At 48.7% G+C, this 20,433-nt stretch overlaps 1 protein-coding gene across 1 annotated transcript in view; it reads left to right on the top strand.

The window, feature by feature from the left end:
* The first annotated feature begins 822 nt into the window (after positions 1-822).
* Positions 823-20,433, top strand: part of LOC122246960 (uncharacterized) — an 80,211-nt gene continuing 60,600 nt past the window's right edge. Inside the window, exons 1-2 of the mRNA XM_043005817.2 lie at positions 823-1,534; positions 18,216-18,716. Coding sequence (XP_042861751.2) covers positions 1,315-1,534; positions 18,216-18,716 — 721 coding nt within the window. The 5' untranslated portion in view covers positions 823-1,314. The remainder of the gene's footprint in view (positions 1,535-18,215; positions 18,717-20,433) is intronic.

Raw genomic sequence — 20,433 nt, 5'->3', positions numbered from 1 at the left:
AAAAAGAGAGAGAGAGAGGGGGGGGAGGGAGAGAGAGATTGCGAATCCAAAAGATTCGACTCAACACGTGGGCATGACAAAACCGTAGCAGAGAAAGTTCTTTTAACTTCTATGGTGCAACGATCTGTCTGCAGGGATTTCCTTGATAGCACTGATCTTGTTTTTCTTCTTTTTATCATTATTTTAGAGTGTTTTTTCGTTCTCATTTAGATTCCTACGTGATTCAGACATTCCATCTGAAAAATTGTTTAGTAAACGTAAGCAGGTGCATTCTAAAGATACGTGTGCATCCAAGCTTTACGTCATGCATTGGTTTCAGACCATATGTGGTGATTCGAAAAGGTTGTAAATTATAAGAGATTATTCCGTAGCCTTGGAAAAAAAAGTGATATTGATATCGTATTTACTATGTGTGCGTAAAATTATATGTAGTACCAAGTACCCAGATTTGGACTTTTAAAGGCTGTATGATTATTAATAAAGATTATCAATTTACCAGCAGACTAAGGTGTTTATTGTAGGGAAATAAAAATATTAATTAATCAATTTATTCCGACTCCTGCTTGCCGAAGATTTCATCAATGAGCCTCTTATGTTATACATTCCCGCATATCGTGAATATATAAATCCCCCGTAGTCTTTTTCATTTTCTGTGCCAATCCCTTCAGTACTGACCCTCGCAGTGCAGAGGGTCTCCAGAAATCGGAAGAAAAGATATACCGCATATTACGGAATGAACATCAATAAATAGATGTATGAATTGGCGGCCCACGAATGTAGCCGTGGTGGCCTAGGCGCGCCACGGTCCCACGGGCTCTCTCGTCGCGGCCTCAGAATGTGTTGAGTAGTGGTCGAGAGTGGACGTACGCGCGTTTCGTCCGTCCACAGCTCTTCTAGCGCAGAACTGTAAGGAGCCTACTTTACAATTATGGATATGGTGCACAACACATTATAGGATACGAGATACGTATACTGGAAATTAACTCGATAGTGTTTTAACAGCGGAGAGGTTTTTTGGAAGTTGTGAAAGTCTGGCGGAAAGTGATTTTCTGTGCATTTGATTCCAAGTGTTTTGTTTTTTGCCATTTTTTAAACGGCTACACTTCGCCTGGCCAAGAAAATTTTATTTTTATTTTTTCTTAAATAAGGAAAAGCAGAAAAAAATCCTCCGTTTGTATGTGGTCCTTCATGTGCCAACGACCCACGGACGATGTGATTGGTCTCCCGTATTTATGATGTGCAACTATGAAACCTGATTAGCGCTGAAAAAGCTTAAAAAAATATATATATGAAATAAGGCCTAGGCTAGTCAGGATGTGTGGTGCGTCGGGTACCGTAGTGAAGGATTCCTGCCTCCTTCGGGACCGCCATGAGAACCCAAGGAGGACCTCGGCCCCAAGCACCAGCGTGGAGAAGGTGTGGAAGGAGACGCAGCAGCTGATGGAACAATCGGAACACCTTGTGAGAGTCATGACCCATGTCTGCTCTCAACAGCTATCCGGCGTGTTCAGGACCGTCGCCAAGTACTCTCAAGGTACAGTCAACGCCAGACCATTTGTGAAATCTTCCTTGTGTCTCGGGTTTATCACTCTGGAGACTGGGATTTGGGAATGTGTCTTTTTTACCTTATGTTACTATGTGGGCTATGGTTCAGAACGTTCTTTTTTTGAAAATTAGGTTATATTTTTGTTTTGAATTATAGTTCTCCCATTCGTGGTGGGTTTTATCACCTAATATTACGATCAGCAATCAAAATCCTATTTTGAATGGGATCTATTACTCCTAAGAAAGAGATTTTATTAACCTGAGTAGGGGTTAAAATTTCCTTCTGTTGGGTAAGGGATATTGGATTATCAGATGTAGAAACTTACCCTCCAATTTACTCTACTATAGTGAACGTATTGTCTCTAAAATCTTAGCACATCTGAAATTGTTATTCAAGATAGCAGTGGATAGATCTTGCCCCTGTCTTGTGATTTTATTATTGAGGTTATCATTTATAATCTTTCCTGCGTCGTGTTATTTGGGTTATTACCCCATTATTATTCTTTAGAGGGAGTGGCGAAAGGAGCAGAGATATACATATGTATAGGCTGTATATTTATAAATAAGTGGTTGTATATGCATGCTTTTTTAAGATTTATATATGTATATATATTTTAAAAAGTAAATGGATGTAATCTGAGGATTCAGGCCAGGAGGCTTAGCATGCTTGATCACATTAACTTTCCAAGCGATTAAGTGGAGCAAATAGAGCTCTAAGGTGAAGTTATAAATATATTGCATCTCGCTCAACAGTGATTACCAATCTTTTTTTTATATGTTATCGGTACATTTAAGAGATAGAAACATTTGTATTTAAGAAACATAGAAGACCTACATTAGTAAGTATACATTATTCACAGCCGATCTTCTTTTATCTGTGTAGACGTGGAGATGAAAATCCTTCGAAACGAAAATAGGCGTTCTAATTTTACCATTTATTCTGGTTGTTACCACCAGCTCCCCTTCTGAGTTAGCAAAGTGACAAATGGGCATGGGGAATTTAATTTGGTACCAATTAGAGATTGCACGAAAGTGATCTTCATAAACCGCAGCTGTTTCGAGTCAACGGACGACCAACTACCCTGCCACGACCGTACTCTCATCTTTGTCCTCTGCATCATCCACACTCTTCGCTTCTCTGTCCCCGCTCCTTCGTCGATTAGAAGATGTCACATGTCTTCGCACTTTACGAGAAGCTGGTTGCAACGTTTGTTTCCTTAGAGGCTGTGTTCCGTTTCATTGTGGTCCGGGACGGCATTTTTGTAGTCCTATATTTCACGCCTGTGTAGCCTCTAAGGGGACGGATAATCGGCTCCTGTATAATATTGACTTGTTTGTTAACTGGCTATAGGTGTTTTTCTGTCGTGGATTTACTGTGCCGATGCCAGTAGTAAATTCGTCGTTTTCTTGTAAACAGGGAAATTCATGGATTGCACCTAATTGAGTATTGGTTCTACACTGTAGGATTTCGAAAGGCAAGGTGGCGTGCGTTTGTTAATTAGTTATTTGTGTGACTGTATCGTCATTTTCGTGGTTAACCACTTGTTTTTGGCCACGCATTAGTTTTTTTCTTTAATTGAAACGTGTAGATGCATGGGAAAGGGGAACGTAAGAATGCCGTGGGTAGGGATAAGTATTTGTGGAAGACGCGTCTGTAGAATGTCGCTGTTCCACCCAATGATGATCACTTCCATGTTGGATCTGAAGCTGCAGCTTTCCAACTTCCTCCGACTGCGAAACCTTTTCTGATTTTCCGTCCCGGTTCGTTCGCAACCTTCTTGTATTTATACCTTCGCCCCCTATGGATGTGTGTGCATTATTGATGTACATTGATTTTGTCCCAGGTACACATATGGTTTGAAGAAAAATGTTCTTATTGTACATCCAGCATCATCGCTGTCTCTTGTTCCTGTTGTTTCCGTCCACCTCACTGTGTTGCCATCCCGGTGGGGATGGCTTTCTTGCGGTATGTCGCCTTGCTCTCGATCTTTTCCTCCTCTTGCATTACGAAATCAGATAGGAAGAAGTTGAATAGACAGATACTTGTTCAAAAGTAGAGTCGAATGACCTTCATGCCCGTTGGTATAGAGGAAGAAAGAAAATGAAGAAAAGAACGAGAGAGGTGGCGCGCCGTTCTAGTCTTCACTCAAATGCCCAGACCCACACGCTTCCAAATCATTTGACGGGGCATTTCTTTCGCGAAATGCGCTTTACCCTGTTTCTCGGTGTCGTCCTTCAAGGAGGGTGGCGGTCGTGCGACCATGCAATGGCCGAAAGTGAATGATACCGGCGAAATAGTCTGAATGGCCTATTTGGGAGAGGTGGAATGAATTAAATTCTTGCGCGTTGTGGAGCACCTGGGCGTTTGGTGGGAGACTCCTTCCTTGCGGGCGCACCAAGGAACCCATACCCCACGTTTCTTGCGGGTTCACTGCGATCCATCTCTCTTTTTTTCTCCCTTTTTCTTTTTCGGTTTGGTTTTGTGAGGCCGCGGAGGACATGGTAGTGGCATTCTATCTGTAATCTTGTGGATTCCTTGGTTTCTCTACAGTTGGGATGTAATGTTTCATTTCTTCGCGTTGTTTCGTTGCTTTCTTCGCGTAGTCGTCTTTGTTGGGAGGCGGGAGATGCCGCGATTGAATTGGCTGTGCTTGGAGTTGGATTCACCGATGAATCAAATGCCCAGTCGGCACTGTCGCTATCATGGTTGTAATATGTTGAATGTAGTTTGATTTTGCGAGTGACAGTAAGATACCTACATACCGGTACACATTAAAATAATGATCGAATTAGGAACGCTTACAATGAATGCATTAGTGCTTTAATCGCACAAAAAGGAAGGGAAATATAACGTATGTTCGATGCACCGTGAAACAAACGGCATATATAGTCATAAGCAGTAAGAAACCGGGCGTCCTCCCCGGTAACGTCCCGATTTGATAAATACATCAAGCAAACGCTGGTCGAAGCCGCGCTCTTTTCAGCGTAACAAATGCTAATGTATTTAGCTTTTGTATCGGGACTATGGTTGTCAAGCGCGAGGTGATGGGTCGTCCCTGGTTAACGATCGTCCGCAGCTGCATTGTAAACGACCCAATTGGTCAGTTCGGCGATTATCTTTGTCCGTCTCCGAGTGGGAAGCGGATAATCGTCGCCAGCCAATCAGCGTCGCCCGTGTCGTGCTGTGTGGTGGTCGTGGCTCGTTGCCGTAAGTGCGGCTGCGTTGTTGTCATCTGCCGATAGACTTTGTTTCCCGTGGAGGGAAATGTCCGTTGCTCGTTGCAATTCCAAGATTCGGTGACCCCGATTTTGCTCGTTTTACTCCCGCTTTCCTGGATGGATCGGCAGGAACATTTGCACCATCGGTCTTGTCAAATGGCCTTGCAAGAAAGGGCTTCCTGGGAAATGCTCCTCGTCCGTTTGAGATAATGAGTGCAGAACAAAAACAAACTTTTAAGCAAATGTGACAACTGAAGAAAGTCCTGTGGTGTTGAGACCTCCCCCTCCCCCTCCTCCCCACCTCACCACCACCACTCCAAAATTATGCACTACGTATTGCCACGGATCCGCTAATTGGACAATGGAATTATAAAGGCCTGATTACCTAGAAAGTTAATTGATGAAACCCAAGATGCAAACTCATCAGGCTTAACCCACATCAGGTAAATTGCTCTCTGGTTATGAAACTAACCTTTCTCAATGTAGCAAATGTGGCTGTATTAGATTGACGAAATATGAATTGATATATGCTTGGCGATAACTTCAATGTTAAGAAAAATACACTATGACAAGCTATTACTCCCGGACTTTGCTAAATAAATGATTGTCACGCTATGCCAACCAAAACTTAAAAAAAAAACGTAAAAATATAGACCATTAAGCAACATATGTCAATTTGCGTCAGACATGTTAAACCCACCGGTGGTTGACTTCAAGAGAGCTTTTGGAACCCAGCCGAAGGAGCTTATAAGAGTTCCCCCGGGTTGTGTGTCAAGGATTGCATAAGTAATCAGTTTTTGGGCGGTCCATCTTTTAGGTCGGTCGTGTGTGTGTTTCGCCCCGGCGGTTCTGTGTCGCAAGTTTCTTAAAGCATTTGGTAATAATTGTGTTATTATTGTTGCTATAATGATGATTGTTATTTTTTTTAATCATCACATCATAAGCATTACTGCCATTATTTTTTTATTATTATTATTGTCATTAATATGTATATTTTTGAAGGCGTTGGGAAGTACAGTTTTCAAGGGCGTTCTTTTCTAATTGTTGATTAAAGCTCTTCTTACTTTCTTACCACATTGTGGCTTTATGTTTTATAAGCGAACGTGAGGCCCGGTGTCGCGGGGGGGGGGGGGGGGCCTTGGCGTGCACTCCTGCAGGCACCGCTTACTTAGGAAGGGAAGGTCTTTCTCTTTTTCTTTACTTTAACCTATTCGTGTTGTGTGCTTTGGCTTTTCGTTTGATATGTGTATTTTTTTAAAGAGTTTGGTTCATAGCAGAACTTCTAATTGTGTTTGAGAATGACCAGCAGTTTTGATACGATTTTAAATTGTTTTATCATGGCTCTGCATTTTAACTTAGTACAGTTGCTTGGCTTTTATGCGGTGTAGATTTTTTTTTCGTAACTGGGTTTTTATCGTGTCTGGTTCTTAATATATACCTTTTACCTACGCTGTTAGAAAATAACAGTCTTGATAATAAGTATTTTTTTCTCGATTACTCATGGTGGTTGAACTATTCCATGTCATTCAGTAAATATATCGACTCAAGTAATAATGATGAACGTAGCAGTAGTAGTAATGATAACAACAACAACAAAGATAATAGCTACAAAAAGAACAATGATAAATAAACATGTTTTTTATTATCGTAATCATAATTATAATAATCATTCATCATCATCATCATCATCAATCACCATCACTAGCCATGAGTCATCAACCACTATCCTTGTCCTCGTCCTCGTCCCCGTTCACAGAAAGACACAGTTGAATAATAGGCATTTCGTCATCGTTGTGGTTTACACAGCTGTTTAGGTATTATGAAGTCGAAGAAGTTTATCGGTTTCCCGCAACATGTCAGATCTCAAGGTAATGAAGTTAGTTTGAAGTGCCCGATTACAACAGTGTGTGATGATGGTCTGTTGTAATCAGACGCTTTGTGTTAGCACTGGATGAACTCTTGTTGTTGTTATTGTTGTTGTTGTTGTTGTTGTTATGCATCACCACTACCCATCATTTCTACTACGGCAACTACTGCCATTATTACTACTACTAATACGACAACTATCACCACCATTACTACTACTATTATTACTATGACAACCACCACTACTACTACGGCAACCACCACTACCACTACTACTACTAATACGACGACGACTACGACTACACCCACCACTACTGCTACAACAATAACAACCACCACTACTATCATTGTTACTGCTACTATTGCCGTTATCATTATTGCTGTCTTTATTGGTATTGGCATTATCCATGATTACCCATTCCTTCTCATTAATTAATAGGAATCTCTCAGGCGCGTTGATTGGCGTACTTATGCACGTCTGTCTCTCTGGCTTCTTTGCGACCGACACACTGCTGACTTGTAAAGTGGATTTGTTTGCTGACCCAGAACGTGGGAAATATGTGTAAATCATGTGTGTTCTTGTTCCCTCTCCTCCCCCCTCCTCCCTCCCTCCCTCCCTCCCTCCCTCCCTCCCTCCCTCCCTCCCTCCCTCCCTCCCTCCCTCCCTCCCTCCCTCCCTCCTTTTCTTCCCTTCCTTCCTTTGCCATATGGATTCCACATGGTGTTGTGGCCGTGGGTTGGAAGCCCTTTCTATGTAAGTGTAAATGAGTGTGTTTGTTTACGTTGTGTGTGTGTGTGTGTGTGTGTGTGTGTGTGTGTGTGTGTGTGTGTGTGTGTGTGTGTGTGTGTTTTGGCCGTCACATTTTACAGTCTTGTGTTGTTTTTAATTCTTCTCTTCACAACTTTGCTTATTCTTCCCATCTTCCACCTATCCACTTCTCCACTTCATCCGTCCTCCCGGTAGCCTTTTTCTGTTGTGTCAAGTTAAGTGGTTAGGCGAGACAGCTATATTTGCTTATATTTTATGATCACGGTTTAAAAGTGGACGAATTTATTTGATAAGTTTTATTAATTTGCTTGCATACATAATCACCTACTGTTCAGTTCTCCGGGAAACATGCGATTCGTATCACGCAAATTTAAAAGCGCCAACTCACAAATTGAAAAAGAAAGGTTCGAAAGCCAGCCACTAAGGCGCAAGCACGTCATGGCGATTGCTTGAAGTAGTAAAAAGCAAATATCATTTTTTTTTTTTCGAGGGGGAAAAATCACAAGCACGCCACACTCCATGAATTAGCGCCGCGAAATTGTACAATTGTGTGTTTGTGGAGAATGAGAGAAAGATTAAAGCAAAAAGCGCTTCAATCTCGACTAAACGAAACGAGAGAGAGAGAGAGAGAGAGAGAGGGAGAGGGAGAGGGAGAGGGAGAGGGAGAGGGAGAGGGAGAGGAGAGGGAGAGGGAGAGAGAGAGAGAGAGAGAGAGAGAGAGAGAGAGAGAGAGAGAGAGAGAGAGAGAGAGAGAGAGAGAGAGAGAGAGAGAGAGAATGAGAGAGAGAATGAGAGAGAGAAAATGAGAATGAGAGAGAATGAGAATGAGAATATCGAGTAGGACGTGTTTGTCACCACCTCTCTCTCTCTCCCCCGCGCGGCGTCAACCCGAGCACCGACGTCGCCCGAGGAATGGTTGTAGGTCTCGGCGCAGCGGGGGAAGGATGGATGGAGGGAGGGAGGTAAGGGCTGGGGGGGGGGGATGGGAGGGGGAGGGGGAGGGGAGGGACTCCGAGGAGGCGACCTGGAAGGGCTTGGTCCCGCTGGAGTACCTGGGCGGTGGTGCCTTTCCTGGTCATTAGGCTTGTTTATTAGGTCCGTCCTCTTGTCTGGTGGGCTGCGGGGGGCTACGCTATGGGGGGGGGGAGTAGGGGTTAGTAGGGGTTGTGAACGAGCGCAATTTTTTTTCTTCTTGGTTTTCGGTTTCTCCGCGAGCAACTTTTATCACTCGTTATTCTTATCCTTCTATATCTTTGCCTTGCATTTTTCCCCCCCATCTTCCTTCCTTCCTTCCTTCTTCCCTTCCCCCCATCTTCCCTTCCTCCCTTTTCCGTCCCTTCCCTCCTTTCCTCCCTCCTTCCCTTCCCTCCCCTTTTCGTCCCTCCCTCCCCTCCCCTCCCCTCCCTCATCACCGACCCACCCACCCGCCCTTCCATTCTGCCACATCATTATAGATGCATATGAGATGTTACCACCCATCAGGACACGAGGAGCCCGGTGGTGGTGTCCAGTTCGATCCAGGAATTGACGTATGGGTGGGGGGGGGGGTGTCATGAGGTGGTGGCGGCGGTGGTGGTGAAGGTGGTGGTAGTGGTAGTGGTAGTGGTGCCGAGGGGGAAACTGTGTCTCTTGGCCGACAGTGCCCGCAAGGTCTTCCCACGGTTACGTCAAATCCCCCCCTACCCCCCTCCCCCCATCTACTCGCGCTCGCACACACACAGACAGTCATACACACACGCATACTCACGCCTCTTTCCCAAATCCTTCTTCTCTTCTTCCTCCTGCTCTTCCTCCTCCTTTTCCTCTACCATCTCCCTTTTGCTCTTCCTCTTTTACACCCTCTTTTTTTTTACTCTTCCCCTCTCTTCTCTTCCTCCATCCCCTCCCATTTCCTCTTCCTCTTCTGCTTCCTCCTCTTCTTCTTCCTTCCCCCATATTTTCCTCTCTCTCCTTTTTTTCTCCACTCCCCTTTCTCTCTTCTTCCTTTCCCCCTTCTTCTCTCTCCCCTCCCTAACCCTGCCTTCCTCTTCCCTTTCCTTACATTCAGCCGCTAACTTTCATACGACCCCTTTTCCCTTCCTCCTTCCTCTTATGTTTACCTGACTGATAGAAGCCTTTCTCTTTTTACCTCGATGGCTATACCATACCATTCTCTCTCTCTTTCTCTCTTTCTCTCTTTCTTTCTCTTTCTCTTTCTCTCTCTCTCTCTCTCTCTCTCTCTCTCTCTCTCTCTCTCTCTCTCTCTCTCTCTCTCTCTCTCTCTCTCTCTCTCTCTCTCTCTCTCTCTCTCTCTTTTTCTTTGCCTCTCCTCTCCTCTCCTCTCCTCTCCTCTCCTCTCTCTTTTTCTCCCTCTCCTTCTCCATCCCTCTCCTTCTCCATCCCTCTCCCTCTCCGTCTTCCCCACTTCCTTCTCCCCTACTCTTATTTCCCCCTCCCCCTCCCCCGCTCCTCACCCAACCCCCCTCCCACCCACCCCTCCAACCTATCGATCGATCGTACTTTCTACCCAGACGACGAAATGACCCCGAGTGACATTGTAAGGATGCGTTGGGCGAGGTTAGGGATGGCAGGATAGGATAGGATAGGATAGGTTAGGCGAGGATGGAATAGGATAGGATATGATAGGATAGACGAGTGTTTTCAGTTTTGAAATACTTTTTAGCCGCCAAGCTGAGGTTAGGATCCTTTCAGAGACAGTATTAACTCCTTCCACTCTCTTAATTATGTCGTAAGAGTTAGCTGTCTTTGAAGTGTCTGAGAGCTGTCTTGTCTTTGAAGTGTCTAGGGTCTGTCTGTCTGTCTGTCTGTCTTTAAGAGAGCCCCTCGCTGGGCGCCGCCACGATGATCCCATTCTGCGCGGACGCCGTTCCCCGCATTCCGTTCCCGGCGAATTCCTCTCCCGCGAGCTTTTCTCCGTCGTCGCCGCCGCCGCCGCCGCCCGTGTAGATCAAACGCGGGCGGTGTGACTCTCTCTCTCTCTCTCTCTCCCCCATTCATCTACGGACTTGAAAAGGAGATTAGTAGCGGGGATTGGGGGATAGGGGGATCGGGGAGAGGGGGAGAGAGAGGAGCCAGACGTACGTAGAGGTGAGGTTGGGGGAGGGGAGTCAGACGTAGGGGGAGGTGGGGAGAGGGGAGTCAGACGAAGGGGGGAGGTGGGGAGAGGGGAGTCAGACGTAGGGGGGAGGTAGGGAGAGGGGAGTCAGACGTAGGGGGGAGGTGGGGAGAGGGGAGTCAGACGTAGGGGGGAGGTGGGGAGAGGGGAGTCAGACGAAAGGGGGGGGGTGTAGATGGGAAGGGGAGAGAGAGAGAGAGAGAGAGAGAGAGAGAGAGAGAGAGAGAGAGAGAGAGAGAGAGAGAGAGAGAGAGAGAGAGAGAGAGAGAGGAAGAGGGAGATAGACGAAGTGGGTAAGGGGAGAGAGGGAGGTGGGAAGGGAGGAGAGGGTGGGGGCAAGAGAGACAGACAGACGGACGAAGGGGGGTGGGGGGATATGGGGTCGGGGGCACTCAAAACAGTCGGTGTCGATGACGGCGATGGCGGCGGCAAGGGCGGCGGCGGCGGCGGCAGAGGCGATGGTCTTTGCATAGTTTGGCAAGCCGCTATTTCTCTCTTGCGAACTTCGGAGTGTGTGCCCCGCGGGTTATATTTGGTCTTCTAACATTGAAATCCCCTTTCCTCTTTTTATGCCCCCCCCCCTCTCTCTCTCTCCGTCTCTTTTGCTCCGACTGTCTGGCACCCGGGGTCTCTCTCTCTCTCTCTCTCTCTCTCTCTCTCTCTCTCTCTCTCTCTCTCTCTCTCTCTCTCTCTCTCTCTCTCTCTCTCTCTCTCTCTCTCTCTCTCTCTCTCTCTCTCTCTCTCTCTTAACATGCCGTTAGAGGCGTGTCGGGCGGCCTAGTTGTGTGGAAGTGAGGGGGAGGGGAGGGAGAGGGAGAGGAGAGAGATGAAGAGGGGGGATGGGGAATGGGGAAGGCGGAAGGGGAGGGGGAAAGGGAAGTGGGAAGGGGAGTGGGAGGATGAGGGGGGGGGGCGGAACGTGTTGTGGTGGTGGCCTTGGATGCGAGAATGCCATTCCCTTCGGACGGAACGAGAGTGGTGCCGACTGAGAGAGAGGACGACTTTCGAGTAACTTTTGTTGCCGTGGACGACTTCTTACGACTTATTCTCCCCGCGGCCCGTGTCGTCATGGGTAGCAGTCGTCTGAGTTTGGGACGACGAGAAAAGCCGCTGTCGTTGGACAAGTGAATGAAAACGTGGGACTAGGCTAGTCTCTTATCTTCCTTTCTCTTTTCTTCTCTTCCCTTCCCTTCCCTTCCCTTCCCTTCTCTTCCCTTCCCAACCATTCTTCCATCAACACATCCACCCATATCTAAAAGAATAAAGCATTTATGGACTAACCCGACATTCGTGCACACAGCTCAATCAGCGACGAGAAATACCTGTGGCGGAGGTACCTTTACAAACGTCTTGTTCCCGCCACCGCCCAGCCTGGAAATTGCTGGAATTAAGCGTTTGGAGAGATTATGGGGGCGCTTTGGCCAGCTTTGCTCGTTTGAAGGTCATGCATTCATTGCTAAGAATAGTTAAAATTAGGGGGGGGGGGGAAGAGCTATAAAAATGATAGCGTCTTAGCACCTATTTTGGTGGAGGGCGATTAGCATTAGCGGAGAGTGTCCTTTGATGCGTTGAAATGTGTGCGTGCATGGCTATTCGGTTCTAAGTGGTAAAAAAAAAGGCAAAATAATTTATTTATTTATTTTTTTTTTTTTTTAGAAAATAGGTTTGTAAACTGTGTGTGCTCTTGTTGGCGGATGATTTGCTCGTGTATTGATTTCGTGTTATAAATGTCCTGTCTGGTTTTGCTGCCAGGGAGTCCCTTGAAACGAGTGTGTTGGTGCGTACGATGGACAGATTGACAAAGGTATGAGATTCACCTATTTTCACACCTGGTTAATATAGATAGGTAAATAGATAGATAGATAATTTGATTGATTTCTAGGTGGAGGTATCAGATTCAACCATTTTCGCATCCTTCAGATTTCACTTGATAAAAATTTGTGGTAAAGAAGTAAAGAAGGGCCAGTTAATGGGTTGTATCACACTGTATGTCGCCATGCATATTTCAGTTCATGTTTGTTTTCCTGTGCGAGTCCCAGCCTTCTCCGCCTCACACACGAACGTCTTAATAAGAAACTTTCTATAAGGCAATTCTTTTTGGCTATCACATAATTTCGATAGGGTGTACCCCATTTCCATCCAAATAACCTGTAAAGAGTGTGGTTGAAATGTATTATTCTCTGATACAAAATCGATTGCTTGAAGACCCATTATCATTATCATCATTATTTTCTTATCACTATTATCAGTGCCATCAGTGTCGTTGATTTTATGTTTTGTTACATGCCGGGTCATGTAACAGAGATAATGTTGTGTTAGACGCGGGTCGTGAAATCTTACGGGTGCGGCTCATTTCCCTCATCTCTTTAAAAGAGCAAATATGGCGCCGGGCATGACACGTGAGGGGCTTCGTAAGTAAGAGAAGCTTCAGTGATTAAAGGGGAAACATTTGTCCGTGATTCCGGCCGCGGGTTCTGAATGTAGGTGGGAGGCACTTCACTCAAAGTAGACTGAGTAAATGCTCGTTAGGTGATTGGCGTGGAATATGTTGATTTTTGGCGGATGAGACGTGTAGATATGATAGATGTAATTTAAATATATTTGAGATACAGTAGACAACACGACCATTAAATAACAGCCCCGTAGATCGGGCGAGTTTCAAAACCGTAGGATTGCGGACAGCGAGCTTGTGTGTTCCCAGTTGTAAGTCCGTCCTACTTGCGCATTTATGTTTTCTGCACAGTACTCCCCGTGGCCGTCCCCCCCCCTTGTTCCACACCCACCCCTCCACCCTTTCCTCTTCAATATTCTCTGTTTCCCTTCCCCTCTCCTCCCCTCTGTCCCCCCTCCCTTTCCCTCCCTTCTTGACCGTTCCCTCCCCTCTACACTGGTCCCTCACTTGCAACTCCCCTCCCCTCCCCTCCCCTGATCGGTCCCCCCTCCCGTCCACTCGCCCCCCCCCCACCCCCTTACACTCCATGCGCCGCCCGCGAGTGTTTAAAATGTAGTTTTATTTGTTATAAAAGTTACTTGTTTCATATACAAGTGCGTATATACCGGTATTGTGAGTTATTTTCTCATGTTTATTCTTATATTTTTTCCCTCCTCCTTTTCATCCTACCTTTGCTTCATCTCTCACCCACTTCCTTTACACCCCCACCCCTCTATTCCACCCCTAGACCCTACTTCTCCACTCCTACTACTCGCCCTCCCCCTCCCCCTCCCCCACATCCCCCCCTCCCGCTTCTCCCGCTGCCCCCCCCCCCTCGTAGCGGTACGTCCCGAAATGTGTTTGTCGAGACGTTTTTCCTGTTGCTTTTTTATCTCGTGGTTACAGTGCAGCGCCTCACTCGGTTGGCATCGAAAGCGGACGTCAACTTCTGCAGAGAGACAGACAGGAGAGAGAGAGAGAGAGAGAGAGAGAGAGAGAGAGAGAGAGAGAGAGAGAGAGAGAGAGAGAGGAGAGAGAGAATGAGAATGAGAATGAGAATGAGGGGAGAGAGAGAGAGAGAGAGAGAGAGAGAGAGAGAGAGAGAGAGAGAGAGAGAGAGAGAGAGAGAGAGAGAGAGAGAATGAGGGTAGAGAGAGAGAGAGAGAGAATGAGGGTAGAGAGAGAGAGAGAGAATGCGGGAGAGAGAGAGAGAGAGAGAGAGAGAGAGAGAGAGAGAGAGAGAGAGAGAGAGAGAGAGAGAGAGAGAGAGAGAGATTAATTCGGGTCGCCATGTTTACACACGAGACCCGATGTTGTGTGTTGTGTGTGCATGCGTACGTGCGTATGTGTTCTAGCGTCTGGCCAGGCGGTGAACGAAGCAGAGTGAGGAGGGGGGGGGGGGGCGGGTTGGGAAGAACTGGGGGAGGAGATGGGGGGGGGGAGTCGGTGCCAGTGTCAAATGCCAAGGTAAGATAGGCTAGGCGAAGCAACCTAGGCGCGGCGAGGCAGGCAAACGGCCCTGTGCCCCCCCTCCCCCTTCCCCCTTCCCCCTACTCATCACAGGAGAGAAAGTTCGAGAAGGCGGAGGCAAAGGAGTTTTAGGGTTGGCCGGGGGCAGGGGAGGGAAGGGGAGAAAGAGAGAGGGAGGGGAGGGAAGGGGAGAGAGAAAGAGGGAGGGAAGGGGAGAGAGAGAAATAGAGAGAGGGGGGGAGGGAAGGGGAGAGAGAGGGAGGGGAGGGAAGGGAAGGGAAGGGAAGGGAAGGGAAGGGAAGGGGAGAGAGATAGAGAGGGGGAGGGAGGGGGGAGGGAGGGAAGGGCAGGGGAAGGAAAGGGTAGGGTAGGGTAGGGTAGGGTAGGGTAGGGTAGGGTAGGGTAGGGTAGGGTAGGGTAGAGTTTGCTTATGCTCGAGGATGTCTTGTCAGTTTTATGTTTTCTTTTTGTAATCGCGACTTTCTTGGATTATAGATGTAGTTTACTTTTCATTATTTTTCTTTCTTTCTCATTACATTTGAAGGTGGGGTTCCTCCCACCCTTCCCTCTCTCTCTCTCTCTCTTCTTCTCTCCCTCCCTCTCTCCTTCTCTTTTTATCTCTCTTCCTCCCTCACTCCCTCTCCCACACGCATGATCTCCCTCCCTCCCTCCCCCCTCCCGCACGATCTCTTTCTCCCTCACATGCCCTCACAACTCACTCACCCAGCGGGCAACGGGCGGCCCTAACGTATTCCGCCCACGTCCGCGTCTTCCTTCTCTCTCACACACGCCCGTGGTGGGCGTTGCGGGCGGGGGCCTCCGTGGTGGACGACCGGGGATGGGGGGGGGGAAGACTACTGAATACTGCAGGCACACTTCCCCGCACACACTGCTGCGACTGTTTGTTTGCTTTCTTACTTGCTTGCTTATGCTTGCTTGCCTTCCCGGCGTCACTTCCGACAAGCTGCCCAGACGGCGCACTTGTACAACGGAACACATCCCGTACATTTACACGCTCTCGCACACATACACGGCCGCACACACGCACGGATATTCACCCGCACGCACGGATCTTCACCCGCACGCACGCAAGCACGCGCAAGCCAGTCCGAGCGGTCCGTCGAGACGATTTCTACCCGGATCTGCAGCGTCCATGTTTGGGGGCTTGGGTTCAAAAGCGCTGACCATGTTAGGGGGAAGTGGCGTGTTAATGGCATTACGCTGACTCTTTGGATTGCCTCTTTTACTTGCTTTGGGTGCTGGCTTTTAGTGTTGTTGCTGATTATTTTTTTGTTTTTTTTGTTTTTGTTTGTTGGTGTTGCGAGGTATTGGTGTACATTGGAGGGAGGGTATGTTTTTTTCTGTCTGTCGCTGTGAGTTGTCTCAAACATATTCACACACACACACATTTTCTCTCTCTCTCTCTCTCTCTCTCTCTCTCTCTCTCTCTCTCTCTCTCTCTCTCTCTCTCTCTCTCTCTCTCTCTCTCTCTCTCTCTCTCTCTCTCTCTCTCTCTCTCTCTCGTGAACGGAGGCTTTGTTCCCAAGGTGCCACACTCATTCGAGTGCCATGCTCGCTTCGCTCAGACGGAACAGAAGAGCCACCTGTCTTCAGCAACGACTGTGCACCCTTTATCTGCGATGCGGCTTCCTGGGGCGGCGTCGTGTCTCTGCTCTTCAAGCACACGCCCCCTTCGCCCCCCCTCTCTCTCTCTCTCTCTCTCTCTCTCTCTCTCTCTCTCTCTCTCTCTCTCTCTCTCTCTCTCTCTCTCTCTCTCTCTCTCTCTCTCTCTCCCTCTCTCTCCCTCTCTCTCCCTCTCTCTCCCTCTCTCCCTCTCTCCCTCTCTCCCTCTCTCCCTCCCTCCCTCCCTCCCTCCCCCACCCCTCTCCACCTCACAAACAAACCCACTCACCCACACAGACGCACGGACACTCAAGGCACGCACGCACATGTCCAACCATCATCAGGACCACAGACAGGGATGTCCTTCGCGGGTACTGCTCTGTGACGGCGCGACCTCCGGCATCAGCAGCAGCGACTGACGCATAATCTCGTTAGTGTCGCCGTCGCCGCGTCACCACTTCCCGCGTCTGAGTCCAGCTGGCTTGATGGGCCTGAGATGGTGGCGTCAGCTCAGACTTAGGGTCTGGACCTTCGTGACGTTGGCAGTAGTTGGATGGATGGATAGAGGCATGTATAGATGGCCAGATACATACATGCGCACACACATGCATGCATACGTACGTATGTACATGTTTACAAATACGGACTTAAATACATACGTACATACTTATATACATACGTATTTACATATATACATATACATGGAAGAATACATTCATACATGCATATAGTTGTAGCTTTTGTTCTTCTGACATATCAAGCCTCAACAACAACAATAACAAAAATTTCCTATTCGTTTCACGTCGTAAGAGGAAGGGAAGAGGAAAGAGGCCAAGGAAGCCAGTCTCTCCTCGTAAACACATCGTTGCGGGACCAGCTTCTTGCTCCGAATTCCTCCTCCGTTTTGATTTCATGTACACACTTTAGATCACATTGCATTTTCTTCCTTCTGCCAGGAGTGAATAAAGGTTTGGGGGGGGGGGAGGGGGGGCGAAACTGCTTGTCTTAAAGATGGCTATCAGACTTGTATATTGGGCATAGAAGAAGAAGAGGCTCTCAATTTTGGTTATGTTTTGGCTATGTGTCTAGGCTTTTGGGTTTCAGGTGTGGTTGTGGACAAGGTCGCGTGCACAGCGAATGTCTAGGGTATGGGCGTGGTATAGGGTACCCCGTACGTAGGGCATCCGGTGGGGGGTGGCAACAGGAACGGAGATACATGCTTCATATCACGGAGTTTATTTATTTATTTATTTATTTATTATGTACGCAGTTTTCTTGTTGCCTTACGGACTATACTTCGTTGACATATCCTTATCTATCTATTTGTGTGTCCGTCTGTCTGTCTATACTTGTGTATGTTTTCTTGCGTTCGTGCACTGGCTGCCTGCGTGTGTGTGGCCTGGCCGAAAATAGCGAAAAATGTATACTTCCTTGCATGTTATTGGACACACGTCTTAATATTTTGAAGGGAGATTTGAGTGTTAGGGTAAGGAGAGGGAATTGCATTTTTTTTTTATCAGTATATAGTATTTTTTCAGGGGGGGTGAAGGGAAGGAGTTTCTAATTTTTCTTAATGGATATACAGTACTTTTACATTCTTCTCTTTAAGTCTGGATGCGGCTGGTACGGAGCGGGAGGAGGCTAGGGATGTGGGGGGGAGGGGGGGTCCAGCAGAGCCACGCGGTCTGTGGGTGCTGGTTCGGGGGTAGGGGGGAGGTGGGGGTGGATGCCTTGCGTGCGTCCTTGGCCATTCCTCGCTCGGATCCTCACTAAGCGGCCGAGCGAATGTGTTTTCCTCCCGCGACCGCCGCTGACGCCGCCGCCGCCGCCGCCGCCATCGCTTGCATATAAAGGGTTGGGGGAGGGGTATGGGGGCACAGGCAGCAGAGGGCGTTGAGAGCGTGACGTCAACCGGGCACGAGCCAGGCAGCCGCTATTTTGGAGCGGCGGCGCCCCCCTCTCCCAGGCAGGCGGAGTTGCACCAGGCTGTTGCAAGTGCAGTGTGCGTTGCAGCCCCGGCAGCAGCCCCCCACTCCAGACCTTCCGCCTGGAGGGGCGAGGCCTCGGCGATGTCCCTTCCCTCCGTTCCCTCCTCCTCGATAGGCTTTGCTTGAGCCTGTGTCGCGACGCCGTTGTTCCTTCCCAGCCTCGCGTGACCACACTCTCCTCCGTTTCAGACTGTTGGCGACGATGCAGCGCGGACGCCAGCGTGAGCGACAGCAGACGTCACCACTTCCAGCACCTCCCCCACCACCAGCGTCAGGAGCAGCAGCAGCAGCAGCACTGTGCGTGTTGTGAGGGCTGCGGAGGAGTGGCGTCGCAGGGCGAGGTGTCGGCGGGGCGCCGCGAGGGCCAGCAGCAGCAGCAGCAGCAGCTTCAGGAGGCGTGTCGGTGGCGGGCACCTCCGGGGTGGTGGCGGTGGCGGCGGTGGTGGGGCAGGTGCCAGTGTGGTGGACAGTGTCAGGACTGTAGCGTTATGGACAGTGGGGGCAGTGCAGGCCCACCAGCCGCAGCCAGCCCGCCCCCCGCCGCCCACCAGTGCCCTTGCCCCGCGCTCGCGCCCGCACCCGCCCGCACACCCGCGCCCACAGCGTCCAGGTCGAGGAGCAGCATGCCCTCGTACTCCTCGATACTCACCTTACTCCTCCTTCTAGTCGCCACGTTACCCAGGTTTACAGGTAAGTCCTCGCCGCCGTGTTCGTTTCATTAGTCCTACCTCCTTAGTCCTCATTACTTCTCTCCATTAGTCCTCCTCACTAGTCGTCCTCAGCTCCTTGGCAGGAGCGTCAAGACGGACGGCGTCAGGCAGCGTCTGGACATAACTTATCCGCGTCGGGCGCCGCCGTCCAGCCTTGAGCATGGGCTATCAGGGCGAGCGCACAATGAGCTCTGTAAACGATGACTTGATGTATTGGCAATCAATCTCGCCGCCTTCAAAGGGAGTGTGCGACTCTGCACTATTGCCATATATCATGCTTAAGGGGGAGTACGCGCCTCTCAGGGACGCTCTCGAATTAGCAGCTGTTTGGTTGTTGCTTTGTTTCGGGTAATTTAGATATCGTGTAAAGTTTGAGGCACCGTATTTTCTGATCAATTACTTTCTGATTAGATAAATTGTTGTAGTCTCCCTCCCTCCCTCCCTTCCTTCCTCCCCACTTTCTCTTCCTCTCCCTCCACTTCTCCCACTCCCCCCTCATCCTTCAACACCCCTCCCCCCTTCCCTCAGCGATCACGTATCTAGACGAAAAGTTAACGTCGGATTCCCTCAAAGCTTTAGCCTGATCTTGAGACGTATGATTCTTGTCTTCGCTCGGGCGTCTGGGCGGCAAATCGAGAGGTAGCTTCCGCGGTGCAACGTTTCTTTCCTGTATTTTTAATGAGCGCCCGACCGACTCCCCGCGCGGAATACGGGATGCAACTGACATTACCGGCGACTGCAGTCTGGCCGGCCGCCGGGGAGACGCCTCGGCGAAGGGCATCATGCTCTTGCTCGCTCACATGCACGGGCAACTAGCATGCACCATTGCAAACGGACATGCACGCACATTTATAAGTAATCTTACACACTTGCGAGAGGACATGCACACGCGCGCGCGAACACACACACACACAACAAACAAACAAACAATCAAACAAACGCATGTATAAATTCCCTACGCCATCAAGTCCACATACGTAATCGAATGGGCGAGTGAATGAATGAATGAATGAATGAATGAATGAATGAATGAATGAATGAGTACATGAGTAGGTGAGTAGGTGAATGAATCCCGGCCGACAGGAAGCGCTCTGGAAGGGCCACACCATCTAGGGTCGCGAGATATCGATTGGCCCCTACCTGGCCTAGGATCAATGCGGACTGTCCATCACGCTATCATTAGCACGGTGTCGCCAGGTACTCCCAAGATGACAGCCTCGCCATCGGCACTCGTGCACACTCGTCGTGGCCCACGTACACGGGGAAAGACACGTGCACTCGCATATTCGCTGCACACACACACACACACACACAGGTCTCAGTCACGAATATTCCCCGCCTATATAATAGCCTAGCACCGGAGCAGCAGCCGGGATCCGAGATGCATTCCCTGGATGTTAACGGGGCATTTTCCGCGAGTATAGGGTACGTATCGAGAGCCATAGGGATGGGGGGGGGGAGGGGCGGGAAGGGTTGAGACAAGTTAAGGTATGCTGTGGCACCTCTCTTGGTATAGGAGTAGGTCGGGGGGTAGGCTATTTTGGTACCTTTTTTTTTATTTAGGCTATTTCGTAATGATATGCAATAAGGATAAGTAAGGGTGTTGATGTGTTAGGGAGGACGGTAGGATTGGTAAGAGGAGAATGATTAGGAAGGAGGATAGATGCGATGGGTACTTGTTTACCATCTATCCTATT

Source organism: Penaeus japonicus, unplaced genomic scaffold (assembly GCF_977035675.1).
Source record: "Penaeus japonicus unplaced genomic scaffold, GWHDUDI00000001_assembly GWHDUDI00000032, whole genome shotgun sequence".
Taxonomy (NCBI): domain Eukaryota; kingdom Metazoa; phylum Arthropoda; class Malacostraca; order Decapoda; family Penaeidae; genus Penaeus; species Penaeus japonicus.
Note: the sequence above shows the minus strand (reverse complement) of the source record. Positions and strands in the feature narration are given on the sequence as shown.